General features: G+C 47.6%; 1 protein-coding gene across 1 annotated transcript in view; it reads left to right on the forward strand.

The window, feature by feature from the left end:
• The first annotated feature begins 264 nt into the window (after positions 1 to 264).
• LHX2 (LIM homeobox 2) overlaps positions 265 to 23,906 on the forward strand; it is a 36,519-nt gene continuing 12,877 nt past the window's right edge. The window contains exons 1-4 of the mRNA XM_058159312.1: positions 265 to 384; positions 3,039 to 3,244; positions 3,575 to 3,951; positions 17,119 to 17,324. Of these exons, the coding sequence (XP_058015295.1) occupies positions 265 to 384; positions 3,039 to 3,244; positions 3,575 to 3,951; positions 17,119 to 17,324 (909 nt within the window). The remainder of the gene's footprint in view (positions 385 to 3,038; positions 3,245 to 3,574; positions 3,952 to 17,118; positions 17,325 to 23,906) is intronic.

Genomic DNA, 23,906 nt, shown 5'->3' on the forward strand with positions numbered 1-23,906 from the left:
CCCGCCGTCCGTACGGCGGGCCTGGAACCCGCGATGCTTTAAAACCGGCCGTCCCACCCCTCGTTTCTTCCGCCGGCCTGGCTGTGTGGGGGGGCGGCCTTCCCCAGAGGGCGGACAGAAACCAACCGGGGAGGAAAAGGAAGCCAGACGGGGCGGCCAGCCGGCCGGGCCGGGGAAATGGCACCGCCTCGCCGCCGGTAACCGGGGAGCTAGAAGCGTCGGTCGCCGGGAGCTGCGGAGAGGCGCGGGGCCTCCGGCGCGGCCATGCTCTTCCACAGCTTAGCCGGCTCCGAGATGCAGGGCGTCATCGACGAGATGGACCGGAGGGGCAAGGCAGACGCGCCCGCCATCACTTCGGTCATCGACCGCGGGGAAACCGAAACGGTAGGGCCCGCGGCGGCCGCGGCGGCAGGCCCGGAGCCCCTACTTTTAGGCAGGGAAGGATTTGGGAGCGAAGCCGGGCTAAGGGCACCCAGTCACGGTCCAAAAAAGCTCTTGAAAAGCCGCCTCCAACGAAAAACGGAGGGATTTGGGTCGGGGGTGTGTGTGGAAAAGATCGCGGAACTGGGAACGGTTCAATTTTCGGGAAAGGATCCGCAAAATTGCCAGGGGAAGCGAAGCCGTAGTTCTGCGCCGAGGAATCTCGGTTTCAGAACCCAAATCCCCCCCTCCCAGCCCCCTAAAAAAGTCATTTTTGATTAACGAGAATATTTTTCTGCTCCTCTCTCTAGTTTTATCTCCCCCGCCCCCCACCCCAAGACATAAGATTAAATCAATTCAGATTGATAACGATGGCCAAGGAAGGCAGAGTTAACCCACCTTCTTAAATCGAGCCCCGAAAAAAGTGACTCGGAGAAAGAATTATTTTAATTACGAGGCTTAAAACATTTCGTTTGCAATTGCCCCCACCCCAAATCTAAGTCCTCTTGTCTATCTATGGGCTTTGCTTCCTCTCCCCCACCCGACCTTGCATTGAATGTGTTTGCTTAACCAAGTGGCCTCGGTCGGCAACATTTTAATAAGGGGATTAGCATTTATAGTTTTTGCGCTGGTTTCCCCCCCCCCCTTTCGCGAAATCGTTTGCTTTCACCGGTTTTAACTAGAAAACATGAACATTACTGGTAAGCGCCTTCCAGCCGTAGATAATATTATAAGTAACGACCAAAAAAACCCCCAAACAATAGCATTGTGAACTGTGCATTAAATTGCATGGTGCGAAATGCTATTTATTCGGGAACATTTATTTCAAAGTTAAACGAAAGGGCCTTTTCAAAAAAAAAAATTTTCTTCATCTGCCTTGTCTTATTTTTCTTGGAGATTTCTTGGCACTCGGGAAAGTCGGGAAAGAGAAGAGAAACGACAATCATTTTTTTTTCCTCCCCTGGTTTTTCTTTTTTGTTTTACGGTTATTGTTGCTATTATTGTTGTTGCTATGATTTTTCCCCCCATGAGCCTGCTATTTTCGCCCTTAGAATTATTATTTTCTGCAGGGACGCTTCGAAGACAGAAGCCAAGAAATCTGTTCACTTTATTTTTTGCAGAGTTTCAAGCTTGGGCTCCTAACCATTCTGGCAGGAATTAAATAACAGGACTCAATCATTTCCCTGCTTCCAAATATTAAATGGATTTTCAAAAGATTCCAGCTATTTCCCCCACTTTCTCATTTCAAATTAGAGGAACGGTGATTGTTGTTTTTTTTGCAGGAGAAATAAAATTAATCTAATGCTTAGGGATCTTTTTTTAAAAAAAAAAATGCCCGCATTTTCCATTTCTAATTAAAATAATTATTTGTCCTATTTAAAAAAGGAAATATGATAGAAGAAAGGGGACTTTCCTTCCCCAGTGCCTGCTGAAATGGGTTTGGATAAATTAAAATTTACATTTTAAAATATTTTTTTATAAGAAAGGGGGGGGGGAGCTCCTTCGACCAGTTATTTGGTTATTTACGCAGAAGGGGGAAAAAAACCCAGCTCGGATAAATTCAAACTTAGACTCCGTGGAAGCGCCCAGTCTAGCAGGAGCTCCAGAGAGCTCGCCCGGGGCAAATTTCCGCTGAAGTCCGTTAGAATCTCAGGCAGGGACTGATCGCAGCCAGATGCTTTGCGCTGCTTCCGAAGCGATGCCCTGGTCGTGGAAACGCGCAAAAAACACGGGCTTGGCCCTCTACGAAGCGCCCTTCCCTTCCTTCTTACTCCTCCCCGCTTAAATTTTCTTCATTTTTTTCTCCTTCAAAAATAAACAACAACGGGGAAATCGCGGAGGAATAAGGCGAGCGGCCGTTATTTTGTTAGCAGAAGAATATTATTAGATTCGTGTTTGTTTATTTATTTTTTATTATTACTAATTTTGCTTTCTTCAAAGAGTTGAAAAGAGAGCTGAGCTTTCGTTCTGGGCGGGAGTAATTGATTACTTTTAGGATTTGCACCCCTATTTTATTTTTATTGGGTTTAATGATAAACCCACCACTCGCACACACACCCATCCCCGCACCCGCGCAGGCCTTCCTTTGGCTTTTCCCGCCGTCCCCCCTTTCCATATTTTCGGTGGCGCAAACCATTCCTGCGAGACCTAAACAAGAGAACAAGGAGGTTTGAGTGGGGTTCAAGACGACACGGCTTAACTCGAGCCCCGAATTCACACCCAGCCCCAGTTTCGGCTTCGCTAGGCTCACGGAATTCCCCTAAAACTGGAGCCAAGGATTACAGCTACCCGGGTCTGATGGGGGTTAAAACGGGGCCTGTTCTGCCCAGCCTCTGACCTGACCTGGTGCCGTGGGTCGTGAGAAGGCAGCCAGGGAGATGGAGAAAAAAAACAAAGATTTGGGGGGCTCGCGGGCCGAACCCCTCTCGGGGTTGAGCTCCCGGGAGGGGAAAAGCGCTTGGATTATCCACCGGTTTGGCTGGGAGTGGGGCGGGACCTCCTGGCTTTTACTTCCCCGCTTGCCAGATTTAGGTATTTCCAGGACGGACAGGTGGGCGAACCTGTCCCGTCCTTCGCTATAAGCGTTGCTTTTTTTCCCACCCTCCTCCACCCCGCAGCACGCTATGCCGTCGGTCAGCAACGAGCGGGCCGCCCTGTGCGCCGGCTGCGGGGGGAAGATCTCGGACCGCTACTACCTCCTGGCGGTGGACAAGCAGTGGCACATGCGTTGTCTGAAGTGTTGCGAGTGTAAGCTGAACCTGGAATCCGAACTCACCTGTTTCAGCAAAGACGGGAGCATCTACTGCAAGGAAGACTATTACAGGTAAGGAGCTTGAGAAAGGAGGGGAAAGGTGTTGGTGGGGGCCCCGGGGGATGGAAGCTCCCAGGCTCGGTCTCCTGTAGGACGTACCTGCCGACTCACCTGTCCCAGCAGCCGGCTTGTCCGTAAGGGCTGGCGTTTCCAGGTGGGCTGGGAGAGAGCGGAAGGGCAAGGTCCTTTCCCGCGTGGTGGAGGCGCTTCCCTTTCTTATCTCCACCCCACCCCTCGAAGAAAGGCGGGTGGGGGGGAGGGGAGAAGAGAAACTCTGCACCTGTTCAGGTGAAGACCTCAAAGGGTTGGTTCTCTCTGTTTTGTCTTATCTCTGGCTGGCAGGAGGTTTTCCGTCCAGCGCTGCGCCCGCTGCCACCTGGGCATCTCCGCCTCGGAGATGGTGATGCGCGCCCGAGACTCGGTTTATCACCTGAACTGCTTCACCTGCTCCACCTGCGCCAAGATGCTGACCACCGGCGACCACTTCGGCATGAAGGACGGGCTGGTTTACTGCCGCCTGCACTTCGAGGCGCTGCTGCGGGACGAGTACCAGCTCCATTTCAACCACGCCGAGGGGGTGGCCGGCAAGGGCCCCGCGCTGGGGGCCGCCGCCCCGCTGGGCCTGCCCTACTACAACGGCGTGGGCACGGTGCAGAAGGGGAGGCCCAGGAAAAGGAAGAGCCCGGGTCCCGGCGCTGAGCTGGCCGCCTACAACGCAGGTAAAGGCCGAGCGAGGCAGCGGGGAAAATAAACGGGCGCTGTTTTGCAAAAAGGATCGCTTTATAGGTTTGCGCCGCGCTTGGTTCGGCGAGGAAGGCGCCGTCGTGCGTTTGTCGACTTGGCGGTTTCTGGAGAGCGGGCCTGTTGAAGGTTTTTTTGGGGGGGGGACCCCCGGGCACCTCCTCGTCCCCCCCTTCCTCCCCCAGCGCCTGGGCCTTGAACTCGCCCTGAAATTGCGGCCTTGGGCAAGGACGTCTTTAACAGCATTATGGCCCCTCCCCCGGGCAAAGCAGTGCCGACAACTTACTCACAGGAATAAAAAATGTAAACGGTCGATTAAAATTAAACATAATTTGCACGTTAGTATTATTTAAAAAAAAAAATGCGGTGAAACGTAATCAATATGTTGGCTGTGTTTATATGATATCAGGTGCATGGAAGAGGGTTATAACATACACAGATGAGTATGGGGCCCCTATCTATGCTCCAGGGGCCCCCGGGCAAGGGCCCATCAGGCCCATCAGCCCTTAAGACAGCCCTGGCATTGAGACGTTCCCACGTTCGGAATAAGCGGATCTTCCGCTTGTAAGACAAGCGGAGTTTGGCGGGTAACTTCTCTTAGCCTAGGCGCTGGAGCTGCGGGGTCTTAGCTGCTTAAGAGACGGGCTGGGCCGGCGGTGGGTGGGTGGAAGTCCCGGGTTTGAGGAACGTGAGGATGGAACGTCGCAGGTCGGGATCGGGTTGAACTTGGCCGCTCTAGTGCAGGGCCGTGCAGATAGATTTTTCCCCTGCTTTTCCCGGGGGTGGCTCGGCGGAAAAAACGGGTACAAATTTGGGGTGCGCAATTTGTCTGTGCGCGCCTAGAGTCGGAGAATATTTTTGGGGGACAGGACAAGCGCCGTTATCCCGAGTTTCTTAGCCAAGAAAGGAACGGCGTTGGGTTTTCGGTTGCGGGTCGGGCACGGGTTCAACTCGGCTTCGCCCTGACCTCGGCGAGAATTCGTGTCTTTTCTGGCAGAGAGAACGGACGGGGGTGAATCCGGTGCCGAATAGGGTTTTTTGGGGGGCGGGCGGGGGGCGGTTGGAAGGACGGAGAGTAAGGAACCAATTTTTTTTCCATCCGTGTCCGCGAAGTCACCCCCTTTTCTGAGCACCTTCGCACGCGCCGCCCCGCCCCGCATCTGGGAAAGTTTATTTTTCAAGCAACCGGACGCCCACCTGCACCCCAAAAAACGTACTTGCTGTAGTAAAGTTGGGGCGGAGGGAGGGAGAGAGCAGAGTGAGCTGCGTGCTGGTTAGTTGAAAGCCCCTCCACCCCTCCGCCCCTCCCCAACCCCAACTCCAATTGCAAACCCGGGAAGAAATATTAAAAAAATAATAAATACTAAGTATTAAACCCTTTTCTCTCGATTGCGCCAGCATCCGAATGAGAGTAGCATCTTGGTTCCATTCCCTCCTCCCCCCACCGCCCGGTAAATGTTGGGTCCCGAACGGCGGGGAGGGGAGGGGAGGGGCGAGGAGGGCAGGAGAGGAGGAAGAGGAGGAAGAGGTTGATCGGAGGCTGCCGCTGAAGAACGGGAAAGTAACCGGGCCCGTTTTTGTCGGGCGGGTTGAAACGCGCGCGCGGCGCGGGAACCGTTTTCCTGGATACGGATCGAGTCTGACAAGCGGAAAACGGCTTCGGAGGGGGCCGGGATTTCAAAGAGATTGTCCCCCCCTCACTCCGTTGCCCTCAGAGGATTTGCGCGGGTGTTCCCTCCCTCTCTCTCCTTCTAATTTTTCTTTCTTTCTTTCTTTCTTTCTTTCTTTCTTTCTTTCTTTCTTTCTTTCTTTCTTTCTTTCTTTCTTTCTTTCCTCCCTCCCTCCCTCCCTCCCTTCCTTCCTTTCCTCCCTCTCCCCATTTGGAAACTTTTAATCTTTCTTCCTTCCTTCCTTCCTTCCTTCCTTCCTCCCTTCCTTCCTTCCTCCTCCTCCCTCCTCCCTCCTCCCTCCTCCTCCCTCTCCCCATTTGGAAACTTTTAATCTTCTTCCTTCCTTCCTTCCTTCCTTCCTTCCTTCCTTCCTTCCTCCCTCCTCCTCCCTCCTCCCTCCTCCTCCTCCTCCCTCTCCCCATTTGGGAATTTTTACACTCTCTCTCTCTCTCTCTCTCTCTCTCTCTCTCTCTCTTTCTTTCTTTCTTTCTTTCCTCCTTGGAGGGATATCGCAGAGCTTGGAGGGGGCCCACCAAATTCAAAGCCGTCTCTTCTTTCCCATCGTTTTATTATTATTATTATTATTTTTAAATCCTAAAAAAAAACAAAAACCCTTTTCTCAGATCGCAGCCCCAGAAAGAAGGGAGAACAGAAACGGGGAGACTTATTTTTCAGGGAGCCCCCTCCCCTATTTTCTTTGTCCGTTGGAAAAACGGCCCTTCTTCCCCTCCCCACTTTTCTAGGGTGGCACCCCCTAAGAATCCCCCCCTTCCTGGGCTTCTTTCTTGTGTCCGGAAGGGTAGAAGGGTCTTGTCTGCCTTTTGATCCAGAAATGGCAAGAAAAACGTTTCCCAAATCTACCATTTCACTTACTGAGTTCCTTCAACCCGACCTGTTGTTTCGCATTTGATTTGTCCGAGTTCGAACCAACTTGGCTACAGAGTACATTAAAGAGTGGTGGTGGTGGTGGGGAATAATCCAGGCTGGGCTCCTTCTCTGCAGCGCCCCTTCTTGCTGCTCTTGTGCTTGCGGTGGCACCCCAATAATTTGGAATTTGTCCCATGGCTCCAGCCCTCTCTCGGACTGAGATTCTGGGGGACTGCTGAGAAGTTGCGGTAGGCCATATAAAGCCCAAAGGGATGTCACATCTCACAGGGCAAGAAGATTCATAACAACACAGGAAGAAATAGAAGGAGAATAGAATCACAGAGTTGGAAGGGGCCTTAGAGGTCTTCTAGTCCAGCCCCCTTGCTCAAGCAGGAGAGCCCCCCCTACATGCCGGACAAATATCCCAAAGGTGCTTTTTTTTCAGGAGGCAACCGGACTTTCTTGTTATTTTTTTTTCCTTTTGAAGACATTTCGCTTCTCATCCAAGAAGCGTCATCAGCTCTGACGGGATGGTGGAAGGATTTATACTCCTTGCAGACGGCTGGTCATTTGCATCCTTTTTAGAGGGTCCTTGAAGCCCTTGGAGGTTTATCTGTAGGAATAATAATAATAAAAATCCTTCCATTTTTGAATCCTTATATTCAAATAGGAATATCAATCCTTCCATTCCCCACCATCCAGTCAGAGCTGAAGAAGCTTCTCGGAAGAGAAGGGAAAACGTCTTCAAAAGGGGGAAAAAAAACCCCCAAGAAAGTCCAGTTGCCTCCTGAAAAAAAAGCACCTTTGAGACAACCATGACCTGGAGGACTGAGAATCTCTACAAACTTTTTGACAAATGGCTGTCCAGGCTCTTCTTGAAAACCTCCAGTCTTGGAGCAGTTACAACCTTTGAAGGCAAGCCAATTCCGAGCCAGAAATCTCTTTATTATAATTGAGACCGCTCGGTCTTTGGCTACCAGGAAATCTTCTCTTGATCCATGGAGAAGAAAGAAGGCCTCCGTGGCGATTCCTTGGCTGGTAGATCCTTGAGAGAGATTTGAGATCTCTTTAGATCTAGATTCTAGGGCAGAGGTCTTCAAACTTGGCAGCTTTAAGACTTGTGGACTTCAACTCCCGGGATTTAAACTTAATGTTAACTGCTTTAATCTAGATTGCAGAAAATATGACTTCTGTAACAGAATCATCAGTGCTTTGGAACACTTTACCTGACTCTGTGGTCTCTTCCCATAATCCCAAAAGCGTTAACCAAAAACTTTCTACTATTGACCTCACCCCATTCCTAAGAGGACCATAAGGGGCGTGCATAAGCGCACAAACGTGCCTACCGTTCCTGTCCTATTGTTTTTCTTTTTCTTCTTCTTATATATATATATATATATGCTTATACCTCCTTATATTTACTCATATATATGTTTATATACTATATAGTCTTTTTGTGAGATGTTTATATCTATTGTTGTGACAAAATAAATAAAATAAAATAAATATTCCGAGAGTTGAAGTCCACAAGTCTTAAAGCTGCCAAGTTTGAAGACCTCTGGTGTAGGGTTTCCTGCCTAAGCAGGGGGTTGGACTAGAAGACCTCCGAGGTCCCTTCCAACTCTGTTGTTCTATTCTATTCTAGATTGGGGGATTGTCTCCCCCAGGTCAATTTTCCTCAATTTTCTCCAGTTGTTGTCACTTTAGGGTGAGCCTGGAAGTGTTTGGGTTGTTTTCAAGTGATTGACAGTGATATCTAGATGGTTCAGCGTTTGAGAGCAAAACCCATCCATTTTTTTTCCCTACGTGTGTTTCTGCCCCACCCCACCCCCCTCCCGACGTGGAAGACCATCCCCACTTGGCAAACTGTGACCCATACCTCCTAAACAATTGTGTCAGGATAAATCTACAGCCAGGCAGCTAGGAGCATTGGGCATTGGGAGGCTAACCTATCCTATGGATCCCTCGAAGCTAGAGAGCCATTCTAGTTTTGGGGTGAGGTGGGGGTGGGGTCTGGTAGCATAAAGAGAACCACACCATTTGCAGAAAAAGTAGCCTTTTCCCACGTGGGGGAGGGGCTGACTGGGGGAGGGGCTGACCCTCACAGCATCTTCATGGACAAGAAGGGTTCTGCATAGTGGAAGAGGCTATTTAGGAGCCGCCTTATGTCCAGGTGCAAATAGCACTGATATTGTTACCTAGCTGGGTCATGAAATGTCTGCAACAAAACCGCCAAGCTCAGACAGTACCAAGGATCCCAGTCCTCCTCCTCCTCCCTTTCTCCTTCCACCCTTTCTCCTCCCTCCCTCCTCCCTCCTCCTCCTCCCTTTCTCCTTCCTCCCTCCTCCTCCTCCCTTCTAGCACTGATGAAGTTCCCTAGTTGGGTCGTGAAACATTCGCAAAAAACCCGCCAAGCTGAGGGAGCACCAAGAACCCCCTCAATGTCAACCCTGAGCTACAAATATTCTCCTTTATTGATATCCAGGCATTCGGCAAACTTCTAGCTAAATTAGGCTGCGGTGTTGAAGCGACTGTGCAATTGTTAACATGCATGTGATATTCTGTGTGTCGTCTCCCCCCCAGCTTTTACGGCCATGTTCTTTTGGCCATCTTCTTCTTGAACCTGTTGTTGTGATTCCAGCCCCCGAACCTGGCCCCATGCCCGAAAGTGACCCAGAAAGTGAGGGGGAAGGGCCGGTAAGGCTTACCTCAGGAGCACCGATTCCTTTGGCTCAGCTCCAGGAGCCAGAACCAGACCAGTCGGAGGACGTAATGAGGCCGTCATCCCCTGATTCCTCCCTTCCCCAGGCTACACCTTCAGACCCAGGTGATAATAATAATAATCAAGCTTGGCTTGACCCGCGCTTCAGAAGATTAGAGAGGCAGCGTCATCAAAAGGAAGGGTGGGGCAGGAGCCCCACCCCACAGGATATATAAGGAGCTTTGGGACTGCTCTCACTCCACGGGAAGCAAAAATTTAGCTGAACCGTTTCAAAAAGAGCTGAAAGTCTTGCTCCGTGAGTCATTTGTTTGAACTTTGGCAGGCAGCTGCGATTTCTCTGCCAGGACTGATAAGAGCCATGAATCCACTGGCTGAAGGCCAGCTCGTGGGTCTGAAGTGGGGAAGGAGACAGAACACAATCTTTCTGGGACTCTCTAAGGCAGGGGTCTCCAACCTTGGCAACTTTAAGACTTGTGGACTTCAACTCCCAGAATTCCTCAGCCAGCTTTGCTGACTGAGGGATTCTGGGAGTTGAAGTCCACAAGTCTTAAAGTTGCCAAGGTTGGAGACCCCTGCTTTAAGGGGATCCTCTTCTCTGGGTCACTCTCCACCAAACAGGTGGGCTGTAGAGGTAGCCCTCGATTTACAACCAGCCATCTAGCAACCATTCCAAAAAGGGACTGAGGACCAGACCTCACACTTACGACGGTGATGACAGCATCCCCGTGGCCACATGATTAAAATTGGGCCCCGTTATTTATGATGGTTGCAGAATCCTGGAGGGGCCCCAAGGCTGACAATTGGCAACTTGCCGGGCCAGCTTTTGACCAGCAAAGTCCATGGGTTGGGGGGAGAAATCGGATTTGTTTAATGACCGTGCGATTCACTTAACGACAGCTGTGCTTTGCTTGACAGCCATGGCCAAAAATAGTTGTACAGTCGGACACGACTTATGGAACATTTTTGTTTCCAGGAATGGAAATTTTTGTCTTCGTTGTAAGTTGAGGTCTATCTGCCGCCCGTAGCCCATTCATTTGGCCCCTTGTTTCTTTGAGTTCAGGACTTAAGGCTGGAGAAAGACACCAGTGACAGGGCAAATACCCTTGTAGGATACCTTGCCCTTTGCACGTGGCTGTGGGAAGAGAATCCATATTGCATTTGCAGTGTTTCCCAGATGTTCACCAGGTGCAAGCAAGAGGTGGGGAGTCCGTCGTGCTGGCTTGGTGCTGACTAGAAGGTTCTGGAAGGACCGTGTGACTAGGTACAAAACAGGCGTGCGTCACTGGTGAAATCCAAATTTTTTTTTCCTACCGGTTCTGTAGGCGTGGCTTGGTGGGAGTGGCGGGGAAAGGATGCTGCAAAATCCCCATTCCCTCCCCACTCTTGGGGAAAGGATATTGCAAAATCCCCATTCCCTCCCCACTCCTGGGGGAAGGATACTGCAAAATCCCCATTCCCTCCCCACTCCTGGGGGAAGGATACTGCAAAATCCCCATCCCACTCTTGTGGGAAGGATATTGCAAAATCCCCATTTCCTCCCCACTCCTGGGGAAAGGATATTGCAAAATCCCCATTCCCTCCCCACTCCTGGGAGAAGGATACTGCAAAATCTCCATTCCCTCCCCACTCCTGGGGAAAGGATATTGCAAAATCCCCATTCCCTCCCCATTCCTGGGGGAAGGATACTGCAAAATCCCCATTCCCTCCCCACTCCTGGGAGAAGGATACTGCAAAATCCCCATTCCCTCCCCACTTCCGGGGGAAGGATGCTGCAAAATCCCCATTCCCTCCCCACTCCTGGGGGAAGGATACTGCAAAATCCCCATTCCCATCCTGCTCTGGGGCCAGCCAGAGGTGGCATTTGCCGGTTCTCCGAACTGCTCAAAATTTCCGCTACCGGTTCTCCAGAACCTGTCAGAACCTGCTGGATTTCACCCCTGGATTTTACCCCGATGTTTATCTCACCTCTATTATGACATCTGCTTGCTTAAGAATTGAACAGCAGATGCAAAACATTGATCTGAGGAAGAGGTGACTTTAGGGTTTATCGTTGGGGTTGGATGTGAGAGAAAATATCTCCTTCTCTTGCAAGTATTTTACGTCAACCCAAAGGAGGCCCAGTTGCCCTTTGGCTACCCAGCCCCTCCTTCAAAAACGTTTAATTTAAATAGAATAGAATTTTTATTGGCCAAGTGTGATTGGACACACAAGGAATTTGCCTCGGTGCATATGCTCTCAGTGCACATAAAAGAAAAGATACCTTCATCGAGGTACAACACTTATATTTCTAGTTCGGCAGCTCCTGGGCTGTTGCATTCATTTACTTCTTGAACTTGTAAAAATTTTTGATTGGGCACCGCTGAGACTCCTTACCCGCATCCTTAAGATTGGCATGACCTTTTTTTCCCTTCTTTTGTACACACACACACACACACACAAATGCACACCCTGGAAAATTCACTGCTCGTCTCTTGTGCTAGAGTCCCCAGGGACTGTTTACGAACGAACGTTGCGTGACAGTGGCGTCAGCTGTCTGCGAGCCAAAGAAAAGTCTTGATTTCAGCCACTGAAAAAGATCATTTTAGCTAATCTGGCTCCAAATCGGCATGCATTGCAGACCCCTGTGCTGGGAGTGGGTGGGCTGCCTCATCCCCCCCTTCCCCAGCTCATACTTTACGCCAAACAAAACATGTTCTTTCAACGCAACAACCCCAATAATGCTTTCATAAGTAAAGGTGGCTCGATGCTTTCATAACTAAGGGTGGCTCAACGGCTAAGACGCTGAGCTTGTCGATCGAAAGGTCGCCGGTTCAGCAGTTCCAATCCTGTTCCTTGTCCCAGCTTCTGCCAACCTAGCAGTTCGAAAGCAGGTAAAAAAAGTGCAAGTAGAAAAATAGGGACCGCCTTTGGTGGGAAGGTCACAGCGTTCCGTGCACCTTTGGCGTTGAGTCATACTGGCCACATGACCACGGAGACGTCTTCTGACAGCGCTGGCTCTTCGGCTTTGAAACGGAGATGAGCACCGCCCCCTAGAGTCGGGAACGACCAGCACATGTGTGCAAGGGGAACCTTTACCTTTTACCTTTAAGTAAGGAAGCTCCGGTGGAGTTTTGTTTTGGCAGGCTGCCAAAAATTGTATTCGATTATGGATGATTTTGAATTGGGATTTTCCTCAAGCCGAGAAAAGAAAGGGGTAATTAATTTCATTTTTGTCCGCTCTTCGATCCAGAGGGCAAACTTTGACACAAAGCTCCTGAGAATTGATTAAAAGTTGTGTCAGGAGGTTGTGTGTAGAACATGCAAACAACTTGCAGGCGACTTCTAGTTATTTATGGTGTAAGGATGACTGAAATGGATCACTTTAATGGGCCACACTGTGGCCATCCAGAGCCACCCTGTTCTTTTGATATTATCACAGCTCCGAATATTTGGGCTCCCTTTTCCTCAATGAGTTCTGGAACCTTGCAAGAAATCTGGGGTTTGCCTCTTGCATTTAACCACGGTCCCTGTCTGCGATCGCCTCGAATTACGTCCTAAAATCATTGCTCTCTTTGTATTCTTATTATGCTACTTTTTGCGTGCATTGGGCCTTTTCCCAGGGCAAGCAGGGACCCAATTCAAAAGTGGTGTGCTGTGCATGATGGGTTACTTTTAGAAAGCTGTTGAAGGGTGGGTGGATGGGTGGGTGGGGTTTGATTTCCGCCCATTCTGGAAACATTCTGGTATTTTTTGCACTTCTTGAGCCCCTGAAGGGCAACCGCTGGTTCTGACCCGTGAATTTGGGAGCCAGGTTTAATTCAGAATTTCCAAAATTCTGACCTGCCCTTGGCTTAACTGTACCAGTCTGCGGGTCCCTGCCAGAAGTAGCTCGGATACGCAGGACAATTTTAAAAGCCTGCGCGGATACGTTGAGACAGCTGGATCGATAATTCACACATTAGCACACCCACGAGAGAGATTTATCTCTCTCTCTCTCTCTGTTCCTGCGTTTTTTAGTCCTTTTGGTAGAACGAGTAAAATAATTATCGAGGGAGCGAATCCAACGAAGCTTTGCGTGGGGTTTTTTCCTCCACACACCCCTGTTGTTTTCAAAAATCTGGAACACAGACAGGAAGTTGTAGAAAATTTAGTTCTGATCCCATCGCATCGCAAAAGAACAGGGTTTTTTTTTTTCCTTTCCTGTCGGCTACCCCCAAAAGATGAACGGGCATGGCAGTTTTTAAAAGCCGTAGATGCAGCTTTTGGGAGGGAGGCCAATAATTACTGTACGTATTAATTTAATGCAGCCTTCTATCCTTCTGAGGTGGGTAAAATGAGGACCCAGATTGTTTGGGGGCAAGAGGCTGACTCTGTAAACCGCTTAGAGGGGGCTGTAAAAGCACTGTGAAGCGGTATATGAGTCTTAGGTTCTATGGCTGTCTGTCTATCTGTCTGTCTATCTCTGTATCTATCTATCTCTGTATCTATCTATCATCTATCTATCTGCCATGGTGGTACAGTGATTAAAATGCTGTATTGCTGGCTAAGTCTGCCCACTGCCAGCAGTTCAATCCTCCCTGGCTGAAGGTTGACTCAGCCTTCCATCCTTCTGAGGTGGGTAAAATGGGGACCCAGATTGTTGGGGGCAAGAGGCTGACTCTGTAAACCTCTTAGAGGGGGCTGTGAAGCGGCATATAAGTCTGCTATTGCCCTTCCTTCCTTCCTTCCTTCCTTCCTTCCTCCCTTCCTCCCTCCCTCCCTCCCTCCCTCCCTCTTTTCTTCCTCCCTCCCTCTCTCCCTCCTTTCTTTCCTCCCTACATTCCTTCTTCCCTTCCTTCCTCCATTCCTTCTATCCTCCCTCCCTCCTTTCCTCCCTCTCTCTCTCTCTCCCTTCCTCAGCCTTCCATCCTTCTGAGGTGGGTAGAATGAGGACGCAGACTGTTGGGAGCAAGAGGCTGACTGTATATCACTTAGTTGTTGTTGTTAGTTGCGAAGTCGTGTCCGACCCATTGCGACCCCCATGGACAACATTCCTCCAGGCCTTCCTGTCCTCTACCATCCTCTGGAGTCCATTTAAATTCATGCCTACTGCTTCAGTGACTCCATCCAGCCACCTCGTTCTCTGTCGTCCCCTTCTTCTTTTGCCCTCCATCTTTCCCAGCATTCGGCTCTTCTCCAGGGAGTCCTTCCTTCTCATTAGGTGGCCAAAGTATTTCAGTTTCATCTTCAGGATTTGGCCTTCTAAAGAGCAGTCAGGGTTGATCTCCTCTAGAACTGACTGGTTTGTTCGCCTTGCAGTCCAAGGGACTCGCAGGAGTCTTCTCCAGCTCCAGAGTTCAAAAGCCTCCATTCTTTGGCGCTCAGCCTTCTTTATGGTCCAACCTTCACAGCCATCCATTGCAACTGGGAAAACCATAACTTTGACTATACGCACTTTTGTTGGCAGGGTGATGTCTCTGCTTTTTAGTATGCTGTCTAACTTTTCCATAGCTTTCCTCCCCAGGAAATAAAATCAATAAAAATCAATAATAATAAAAAATCAATAAAATCAATAAAAAATCAATAAAAAAAGTATACCACTTAGAGAGGGCTGTAAAAGCACTGTGAAGCGGCATATAAGTCTAAGGGCTATTGCTATTCAACTTGCTTTGGAAATGGAACTAGAAATTCTAGTTAATGGCCGATACCGTCTTTTAATTCTTTGCAAGGAGAATTTTTCATTTTCTTTAGTTAGTGGAGAAGGGGGTTGGAGAGAGAAAATAAAACCAGATTTATTTATTTATTTTTAAAGAGCTTTGGATTTTTAATGAGTTACTTTTAAAGTTTTGTGTCCGGGCCTCTGATGGAAGCTCAAACCTTCTGCTCTATTCTTCCTTCAAGTGATAGGTCAACTTTTCCATCAGGTGTGGGGGGGGGACATTCTCCTCCCACTCCCTCCCCCTCACCCCCAGGGCTCCCTCCCCCCCTCCCCTTTAAGGAGTCTTTTACTTAGTTAATGGGCTGCTTTTTCATTCTGCAGAAGGGAACTCAAAGAAGGGAAGAGCCGGGGAGCTTTTGAATGAGTTTTTTTTCTCCCCCTATTGAGGCTGGAGTGGACTTGGGAGTTTGCAGCTGTGCCATGCTGCAGAACAAGCTGAAGTGCCTTAAAACATTTCTTTCTTTCTTTCTTTCTTTCTTTTTTGCAAAGCGGTTCTTTTCTTCTCCCTGGTCTGGAAAGGGAGCGCCAGATTGGCATGAGGCTCTCTCTCTCTCTCTCTCTCTCTGTGTGTGTGTGTGAGAGAGAGAGAGAGAGAGAGAGAGAGAGAGAATAACTGAAGATGCAAATGCATTAAACAGTGGCAAAAAGCAAGAGGCCTCTGTCCTTTCGGCCCCCCACCCCCACCAGCTCACTTTGTAAAGGTGAAGATGAGTGTGTGTGTGGGGGGTGTCTCGCAGGCCGAGATCGTGTGTGCTAGGGCGGGCTTACATCACCATGTCGGAATCTGGATTTAAATGCCGTGTGTACGCGATGGGCTTGGATGGGCGGGGGGGGGGGGAGAGTAGGGAAAGGTCCCTTGGGAGAATGTGACATGTATTATCACGTGAAGTGTTACTACCACTTTATAATGCCTTGGTAAGGCCACACTTGGAATATTGCATCCAGTTTTGGTCGCCACGATGTAAAAAAGATGTTGAGACTCTAGAAAGAGTGCAGAGAAGAGCAACAAAGATGATTAGGGGACTGGAGGATAAAACATATGAAGAACGGTTGCAGGAACTGGGTATGTCTAGTTTAATGAAAAGAAGGACCAGGGGGGACATGATAGCAGTCTTCCAATATCTCAGGGGCTGCCACAAAGAAGAGGGAGTCGGGCTGTTCTCCAAAGCACCTGAGGGTAGAACAAGAAGCAATGGGTGGAAACTGATCAAAGAAAGAAGCAACTTAGAACTAAGGAGAAATTTCCTGACAGTCAGAATAATTAATAAGTGGAACGACTTGCCTTCAGAAGTTGTGAATGCTCCAACACTGGAAATTTTTAAGAAAATGTTGGATAACCATCTGGCTGAGATGGTGTAGGATTTCCTGCCTGGGCAGGGGGTTGGACTAGAAGGCCTCCGAGGTCCCTTCCAACTCTGTTGTTATGTTATGTTATCTCCCTGAGTTCTAAAGGCACTGGAACCGTCATTATTTGTTTTATTTTGTATCCCACTATTATTATTATTATTATTATTATTATTATTATTATTATTATTATTATTATTATTATTATTTTTATTATTATTTTTAAATAAATAAGGTTAATTCAAGGTGGTGAACAAATCGAGCATTCCTTCCTCCTCCTCCTATCTTCCCCACAACAACAACCCTGTGAGGGGGGTTGGACTGAGAGAGAGAGAAGGGGGGGGACTGGTCCAGAGTCACCCAGCTGGCTTTCTTATCTAAGGCTAGACTAGAACTCACAGTCTCCTGGTGATTGGCCCAACGTCACCCAGCTGGCTTTCTTGCTCTAAGGCAAGACTAGAACTCACAACCACCCGGTGATTGGCCCAAAGTCACCCAGCTGGCTTTCTTACCTAAGGCGGGACTAGAACTCACAACCTCCTGGTGATTGGCCCAAAGTCACCCAGCTGGCTTTCTTACCTAAGGCAAGACTAGAACTCACGACCTCCCAGTGATTGTCCCAAAATCATCCACCTGGCTTTCTTACCTAAGGCAGGGACTAGAACTCACAGCCTCCTGGTTTTTTACTTCACCATTTGACCAAATTGCTAAGTCCCTTCTGGGCTGGGTGCCATGGACGGCTGCGCCCAAATCTTTTTCCTGAAGTCTCCCTTGTTTGTTGAGGGGGAGGAAGACAGACGGGGGGGGGTGTCTTTCCCCTGGGACATTGTGCTAACTGCTTCTTCTCCACCTTGGTGTCCTCTAGCCCTGAGCTGCAATGAGAATGACGGCAGCCCTCTGGATCGGGACCAGCATTATCCCAGCAATCAAAAGACCAAACGCATGCGGACTTCCTTCAAACACCACCAGCTGCGGACAATGAAATCCTATTTTGCAATTAACCACAACCCGGATGCCAAGGACTTGAAGCAGCTCGCGCAAAAAACGGGTTTAACCAAAAGGGTGCTCCAGGTAAGTGGTTTTTTGGGGGGGGGGACTCAAACAGAGCGGCTGTTGTGTCTGCGCCCCCGGAGCCGGGCCTCCTGCCAGAAAGTGACTTGGAAAGTGAGGGGGGAGGGCTGTCAGGACTTACCTCCAGAGCACCGGCTCCCCTGGCTCAGCTCCAGGAGCCAGAGGCAGGCCAGGTAGAAGAGATAACGAGGCCTCCGTCCCCTGACTCTTTCCCCCCCCCAGGCCATGCCTCCAGACCCAGCTGATGGCAATCAGGCCTGGCTGGACCCTAGGTTTCGTAGGCAGGAGAGGCGGGAACAACAGAAGCAGGGGTGGGGCAGGCCTAGGAAGTGCTGAGTCATGGAGCCACACCCCACAGGATATAAAGGCAGCAAGAGCTGCTGTGCCTCTTCATAGCAGGCAAATCAACTGATTAACTAAGTGCTGAAGTACTGTTTGTTCCTGGGTGACTCAACGGTGTCGAGGGAGATAACCGAGACACTTAGCAGGCGCTCGCTATTTTGCTGCCAGAGCTGATAGTGCCGGCTAATTAAGCCATCGCTTGGATGGAGGCGAGTGGGGACAGAACAGCGGCGGCCTTTGGCCCGAGCTGCAGGTGTCCCCTTGCTTGCAGGTACGATCCCCAGCAAGCTGTAGCCGTAATTCTCAACCCCAAAGGGTGAAGAAGATGGGTGAACTTCAACTTCCGGAATTCCACGCTTGGCTTGGAGAATTCTGGGAGTTGAAGTCTCGGAGAGAAGTCCCAACCGAAGTTCTGTTTTGAGCCTGGGAGGATGGACAGGGGGGGATATGATGGAAATATTGGCCTTGAGGTATCTCTATGTCACCTGTCCCATGTTGGAGGGGAAAACAGCCATTGTCCTGACTAATGGAGCCCTTTGATGCAATCAGCAATGGGTTGTCCTACCTGTTGTGGTCCATCAGCAGCCTGCAGAGCTGGCAATGGAGTCGGACAGCGATGAGGCTGAGGTGAGGCCAGAGCCATTGGGGAGGGAGGTGTGGACTCCAGAGCCTCTAGAGGCTGATACTAGGTGAGGCAGAGGAACAGGAGGAACCTGTTCCTAATGCAGGCATGAGAAGAGCTGCCAGAAGGCAAGAGCAGCTCAAGCAGAGAGGACGACTCAGGAGTAGGGCCAAGAGATGATTGGCCCCTCCCATAGGGCTTAAAACAGACCAGCACCGCATTTGAGCTTTTCCGGAAAACAACGTTGTAGCTGCGTCTTCTGTTTCATCTTCTGCTTCGTGTCTGTCGTTGTCTTTGTGGCTTCTGGACATTTGCCAGGAAGGGCCTTTGGCAGTTTACCTAATTGGACCAAAGTTTTTGAGATAACTGAGGAATTTGTGTTGGGAGGCATTTGTTTTACTTTGAGTTGAATGACGCTGGGAATGAAGTAATTCCCAGCTGTTCGAATAAAGTTTGTTTTTCCACAGACTAAGTTTATTACTACCTATTTGGGCCTGGGTCACAACACTACCCAGGGACTTTAGGTCGGTCAACTCTCCTCTATTGTGTTCTTGAAGGCTACGCAGTGCAAAATAGTTGTGTTGCTGCTGCCGCAAAGCTAAAGACTTCCTGAATGCGATGTTAACAGCATAAGATAGATAGATAGAATTCTTTATTGGCCAAGCATGATTGGACACACAAGGAATTTGTCTTTGGTGCATACGCTCTCAGTGTACATAAAAAGACAAGATGCATTCATCAATAATCATAAAGTACAACACTTCATGATAGTCATGGGGTACAAATTAAGCAATCGAATCATACTAGGAAACAATATAAACCGTAAGGATACAGCAACAAGTTACAGTCATACAGTCATAAGTGGAAAGAGATGGGTGATGGGAACGATGAGAAGATTAACAGTAATGCAGATTTAGTAAATAGTTTGACAGTGTTGAGGGAATTATTTGTTTAGCAGAGTGATGGCCTTCGGGAAAAAACTGTTCTTGTGTCTAGTTGTTCCGGTGTGCAGTGCTCTATAGTGTCGTTTTGAGGGGAGGAGTTGAAACAGTTTATGTCCAGGATGCGAGGGGTCTGTAGGTATTTTCCCAGCCCTCTTTTTGACTTGTGCAGTATACAGGTCCTCAATGGAAGGCAGGTTGGTAGCCATGGTTTTGTTTTGTTTTTTGCAATTCTAATAACAGAGTTGAAAGAGACCTTGGAGATCTTCTAGTCCACTCCCCACTTCTCAGGCAGGAAACCCTATCATCTTCTGACTGACTAACATGTTTGGCAGAGGGCGTGTGTATCTACGTTACACCCATTTTTCAGAACCAAGATTAAACCGCTTATATCTGCCCGTTGCACTTCATTAAACCCGCGACTTGCTGAACGGCTTTTCGTAGCTGAATTCCTGTGGTTGATGGTCCTTCAATCATGGTTTATATAACTGAGATGGCAGTTTGTTTAGTCCGGGCTTAGCGGATTCCCCAAACCTACCTGGTCATGGTGGTTTATAAATCAGGGATTTAGTGTGATGTGAATGCCAGCAGATGCGGCTTGTTGGACAAGCTACGGGTAAACCAATTTCCTGTTGAACATGAAAACTGGTCATGAAATGATCAGCTGACCTGACACTGTTTTGTTACTGCTCTTTAAAAAAGAAGCACGAAAGAAACTCAGAGATTTGTAGAATTGTTCCAAGTTTGTTTCAGATAAGAGGACAAAAAAAAAGAAAGAAACAGATTTAAATTTAATTTTGACTGGGCATCAGGGAGAACTTTCAGCTGTGAAAAGCTGTCAAACGGTGGAGTAAACTTCCTGGAGAAAGAAGAGAAGGACATTACTGGAGATGTTGAAGTTTTTTTCCGTGGTCCTGTGACTAGAAAAACTTTTTCTAGTTTTTCGGTTTTTTGGGGGGTGGATGGATATTGAGCATATTCTCAAAAGCCAAGTGTGGCTATTTTGCTCAAGAAAACATTTTTTTTCTGTGTTTTTTTTTTTGTCTAGCAGCTGTGTTGATGGAAATGATGAAGTTGTCCAGGAACAAGGGACCACTGGACGTTAAATCAGACTTCTGTCAAAAAGGATATATAGTAGACTTTCTGGTCAGGACCATAATTCATTCCATAACTGGGTCACAACCAAATTGGATTGTGACCCAGGGCGGATTCCAAATTCTGTCGCTACTGGTTCGCTTGTGAGTGTGCAGCGTTTGTGTCAGAGGTGGGTTTCAGCAGGTTCTGACCAGTTCTGGAGAACCGGTAGCGGAAATTTTGAGTAGCTCGGAGAACCGGTAGTAAAAATTCTGACTGGCCCCGCCCCCATCTATTCTCTGCCTCCTGAGTCCCAGCTGATCGGGAGGAAATGGGGATTTTGCAGGAACCCTTCCCCTGCCACGCCCACCAAGCCATGCCACGCCCATAAAGCCACACCCACAGGTAGTAAAAAAATTTGAAACCCACCACTGGTTTGTGTGTGCGCGCAGCACTTTTGCACAGGCGCAGAAGCATCCGGGTGGGTAGGTGGAGCCTCCCACTTCTGCCGCTACTGGTTCACACAATCCGGTGCAAACCGGTAGCAACTCACCACCTGAACCTAATTTTGGAAATTTGGCACTTACAAAAACAAAACAAAAAAAAGGTCTGGAAGGGGAAATTGGCTGTGAAAACAAAAAAACGTGAATTTTTCGTTCGGAACCTGATTTGCTTGTGGTCAGAAGCGTTTGTGACCAGAGGTTCTACTGTAGTCCGTTGAATTCTGAAACCTTTTGATGATCATCTGACCAACGATGGTGAATCCTGGAAAGATGAGAACCTCAAAACCTTAACGGTGGTGGAGAAAGTGGGATGTTGCCCCCATGGCTACTACAAGTGATTATTTTGGAGACAAATAGTCTACAAATAGTTGCCACCTTGGCCAACAAGTCCCTCAAAGACAAAGGTTTCCAAATCCATTCTGAATTTTCCACCAGCTTTAAGCTTTGCTGTTGTTGTTAGTTGGGAAGTCGTGTCCGACCCACCGCAACCCCATGGACAACGTTCCTCCAGGCTTTCCTGTCCTCTACCATCCTCTGGAGTCCATTTAAGCTCACGCCGACTGCTTCAGTGACCCCATCCAGCCACCTCGTTCTCTGCCGTCCCCTTCTTCTTTTGCTCAGCTGTAACCTACATATGGTTAAAGAAATCCGACACAGTTTGGACATTTAACACTTAATTCCTTCTTGGCGTTGTACAAATGAAGTTGTTTAATCTGGGTGTTCCTAAATTAATCTGCTCGCAGACTAAGCCCTAAACCTCAAGGCAGAGCAACGCACTTCAGATGGAGAAACGGTATGGGGTTTCCTTTCCTGCCTGAGCAGGGGGTTAGACTAGAAGACCTCCAAGGTCCCTTCCAACTCTGTTATTCTCTTATTATTCCGAGTTCTTCTTCAAAGGAAGGTCATCCCCTCCTTGCAAAAAGCTACAGTTTGATGAATCATCTTTGTACACTAATGGGTTGTTGTAGGCCCATCATATGTCAATCGGAGAAAGTTTGTGGCTTAGAACTTCACTCAGGGTGTGTATGTGTGTGTATAGACCTTCTGTGGCAGAGTCCACAGCTTCCTCTATCTATCTATCTATCGATCAATCAATCGATTGATCGATCGATTGAACTCAATCATCAATACCTATCATCTGTCTCTCTTTTTTCTCTCATCTATCTCATTTATCCCAATCTTCTATCTCTATCTCTATCATCTCCCTCTCTCATCTATCTCAATCATCAATATCTCTATTTATTATCTATCTATCTATCTATCTATCTATCTATCTATCTATCTATCTATCTATCTATCTTTATCTATCTATTATCTATCTATTATCTATTATCTATTATCTATCATCTATTTATCTATTTCTATTATCTCTCATCTATCTATCTATCTATCTATCTATCTATCTATCTATCTATCTATCTATCTATCTATCTATCTATCTATCTATCTATCTATCTATCATCTTGCTCTCTCATCCATCCATCCATCCATCCATCCATCCATCCATCCATCCATCCATCCATCCATCCATCATCTATCTATCTATCTATCTATCTATCTATCTATCTATCTATCTATCTATCTATCTATCTATCATCTTGCTCTCTCATCCATCCATCCATCCATCCATCTATCTATCTATCTATCTATCCATCCATCTATCTATCTGTTTTATTTGTAGTTTTCCTTTAATATCATACATATTTTGTGGACAGCATATTGACTGGGTCAATATTCTTTGTACAAAATGCTAACAGTAATAATACCATTCAATATACATAATCCTAATCTTCCAACAATACCGTTCTCTCTTTATGGTTCTTCATCATTTTCCCAGAAATTTGTTTATACATAACATAACATAACATAACATAACATAACATAACATAACATAACATAACATAACATAACATAACATAACATAACATAACATAACATAACATAACATAACATAACATAACATAACATAACAAACATAACATAACATAACATAACATAACATAACATAACATAACATAACATAACATAACATAACAAACATAACATAACATAACATAACATAACATAACATAACATAACATAACATCAGAGTTGGAAGGGACCTTGGAGGCCTTCTAGTCCAACCCACCATCCAACCAACCATCCAAACAGCCATCCAAGCAGCCATCCAAGCAGCCATCCAAACAGCCATCCAACCAGCCATCCAAACAGCCACCCAACAATCCACCCAACCAGCCATCCAAACAACCATCCATCCAAACACCCAAACTACCATCCAACCATCTATACAACCATCTATTGTCCACAACCCCCAACCTACTAACACCCAAAACTAGGTATGCACGCCCCTTACCTCTTCAACACCAATCATATCAGATCTCAAATGCAAATTGATAAATGCAAGAAGCATAGTCAACAAATTACCTGAATTTATCCTCTTATTAAACAGTGGCACATTTGATATCATTTTGTTTGTGAAACATGGCTGAATTCATCCTTCCTGACTCCATTATCTCAAACAAAGAATATCAAGTCTATCGATCAGATCGGAAAACCGAAGAGGTGGTGGAGTGGCTATCTTTTACAAAAGACACTGAATCTAAAAATATCCAAGTAGCACATAAACTCTCTCTTCCTGAAACCATAGTATGCGACCTATCCCTTGACACTACTCTTGATTCTTACTATGCTACAGAGCCCCGACTATGACATTACCCACGCAAATATGCTAACCTCAATGCTAACATGGACTACCTCTTGCCCATACCCTCTTATCTTCCTTCGTGACTTAAATCTACCTCTCATTAACTGGACAACCAATGAATGTTCAACTGACCCAATCCATACTACACTATACAACGCTGTTACAAACCTAGGTCTTGAACAACTTGTAACTAACAATACAAGACTCAACAACTGCCTTGACCTCATCTTCTGCAACAATCCAAACTCAATTTACGGACTACAAATTAAAGAACCTTTTTCAAACAGTGACCACTGCATGATTGATTTTCGTCTCAATATCGTCCATACTTAATCGTCATAACACCAGAACTCCCAACTACAACTTCATGAAAGCCAATTACGACCTTATAAACAA

The sequence above is a fragment of the Ahaetulla prasina genome, chromosome 16 (assembly GCF_028640845.1).
Source record: "Ahaetulla prasina isolate Xishuangbanna chromosome 16, ASM2864084v1, whole genome shotgun sequence".
Taxonomy (NCBI): Eukaryota; Metazoa; Chordata; class Lepidosauria; order Squamata; family Colubridae; genus Ahaetulla; species Ahaetulla prasina.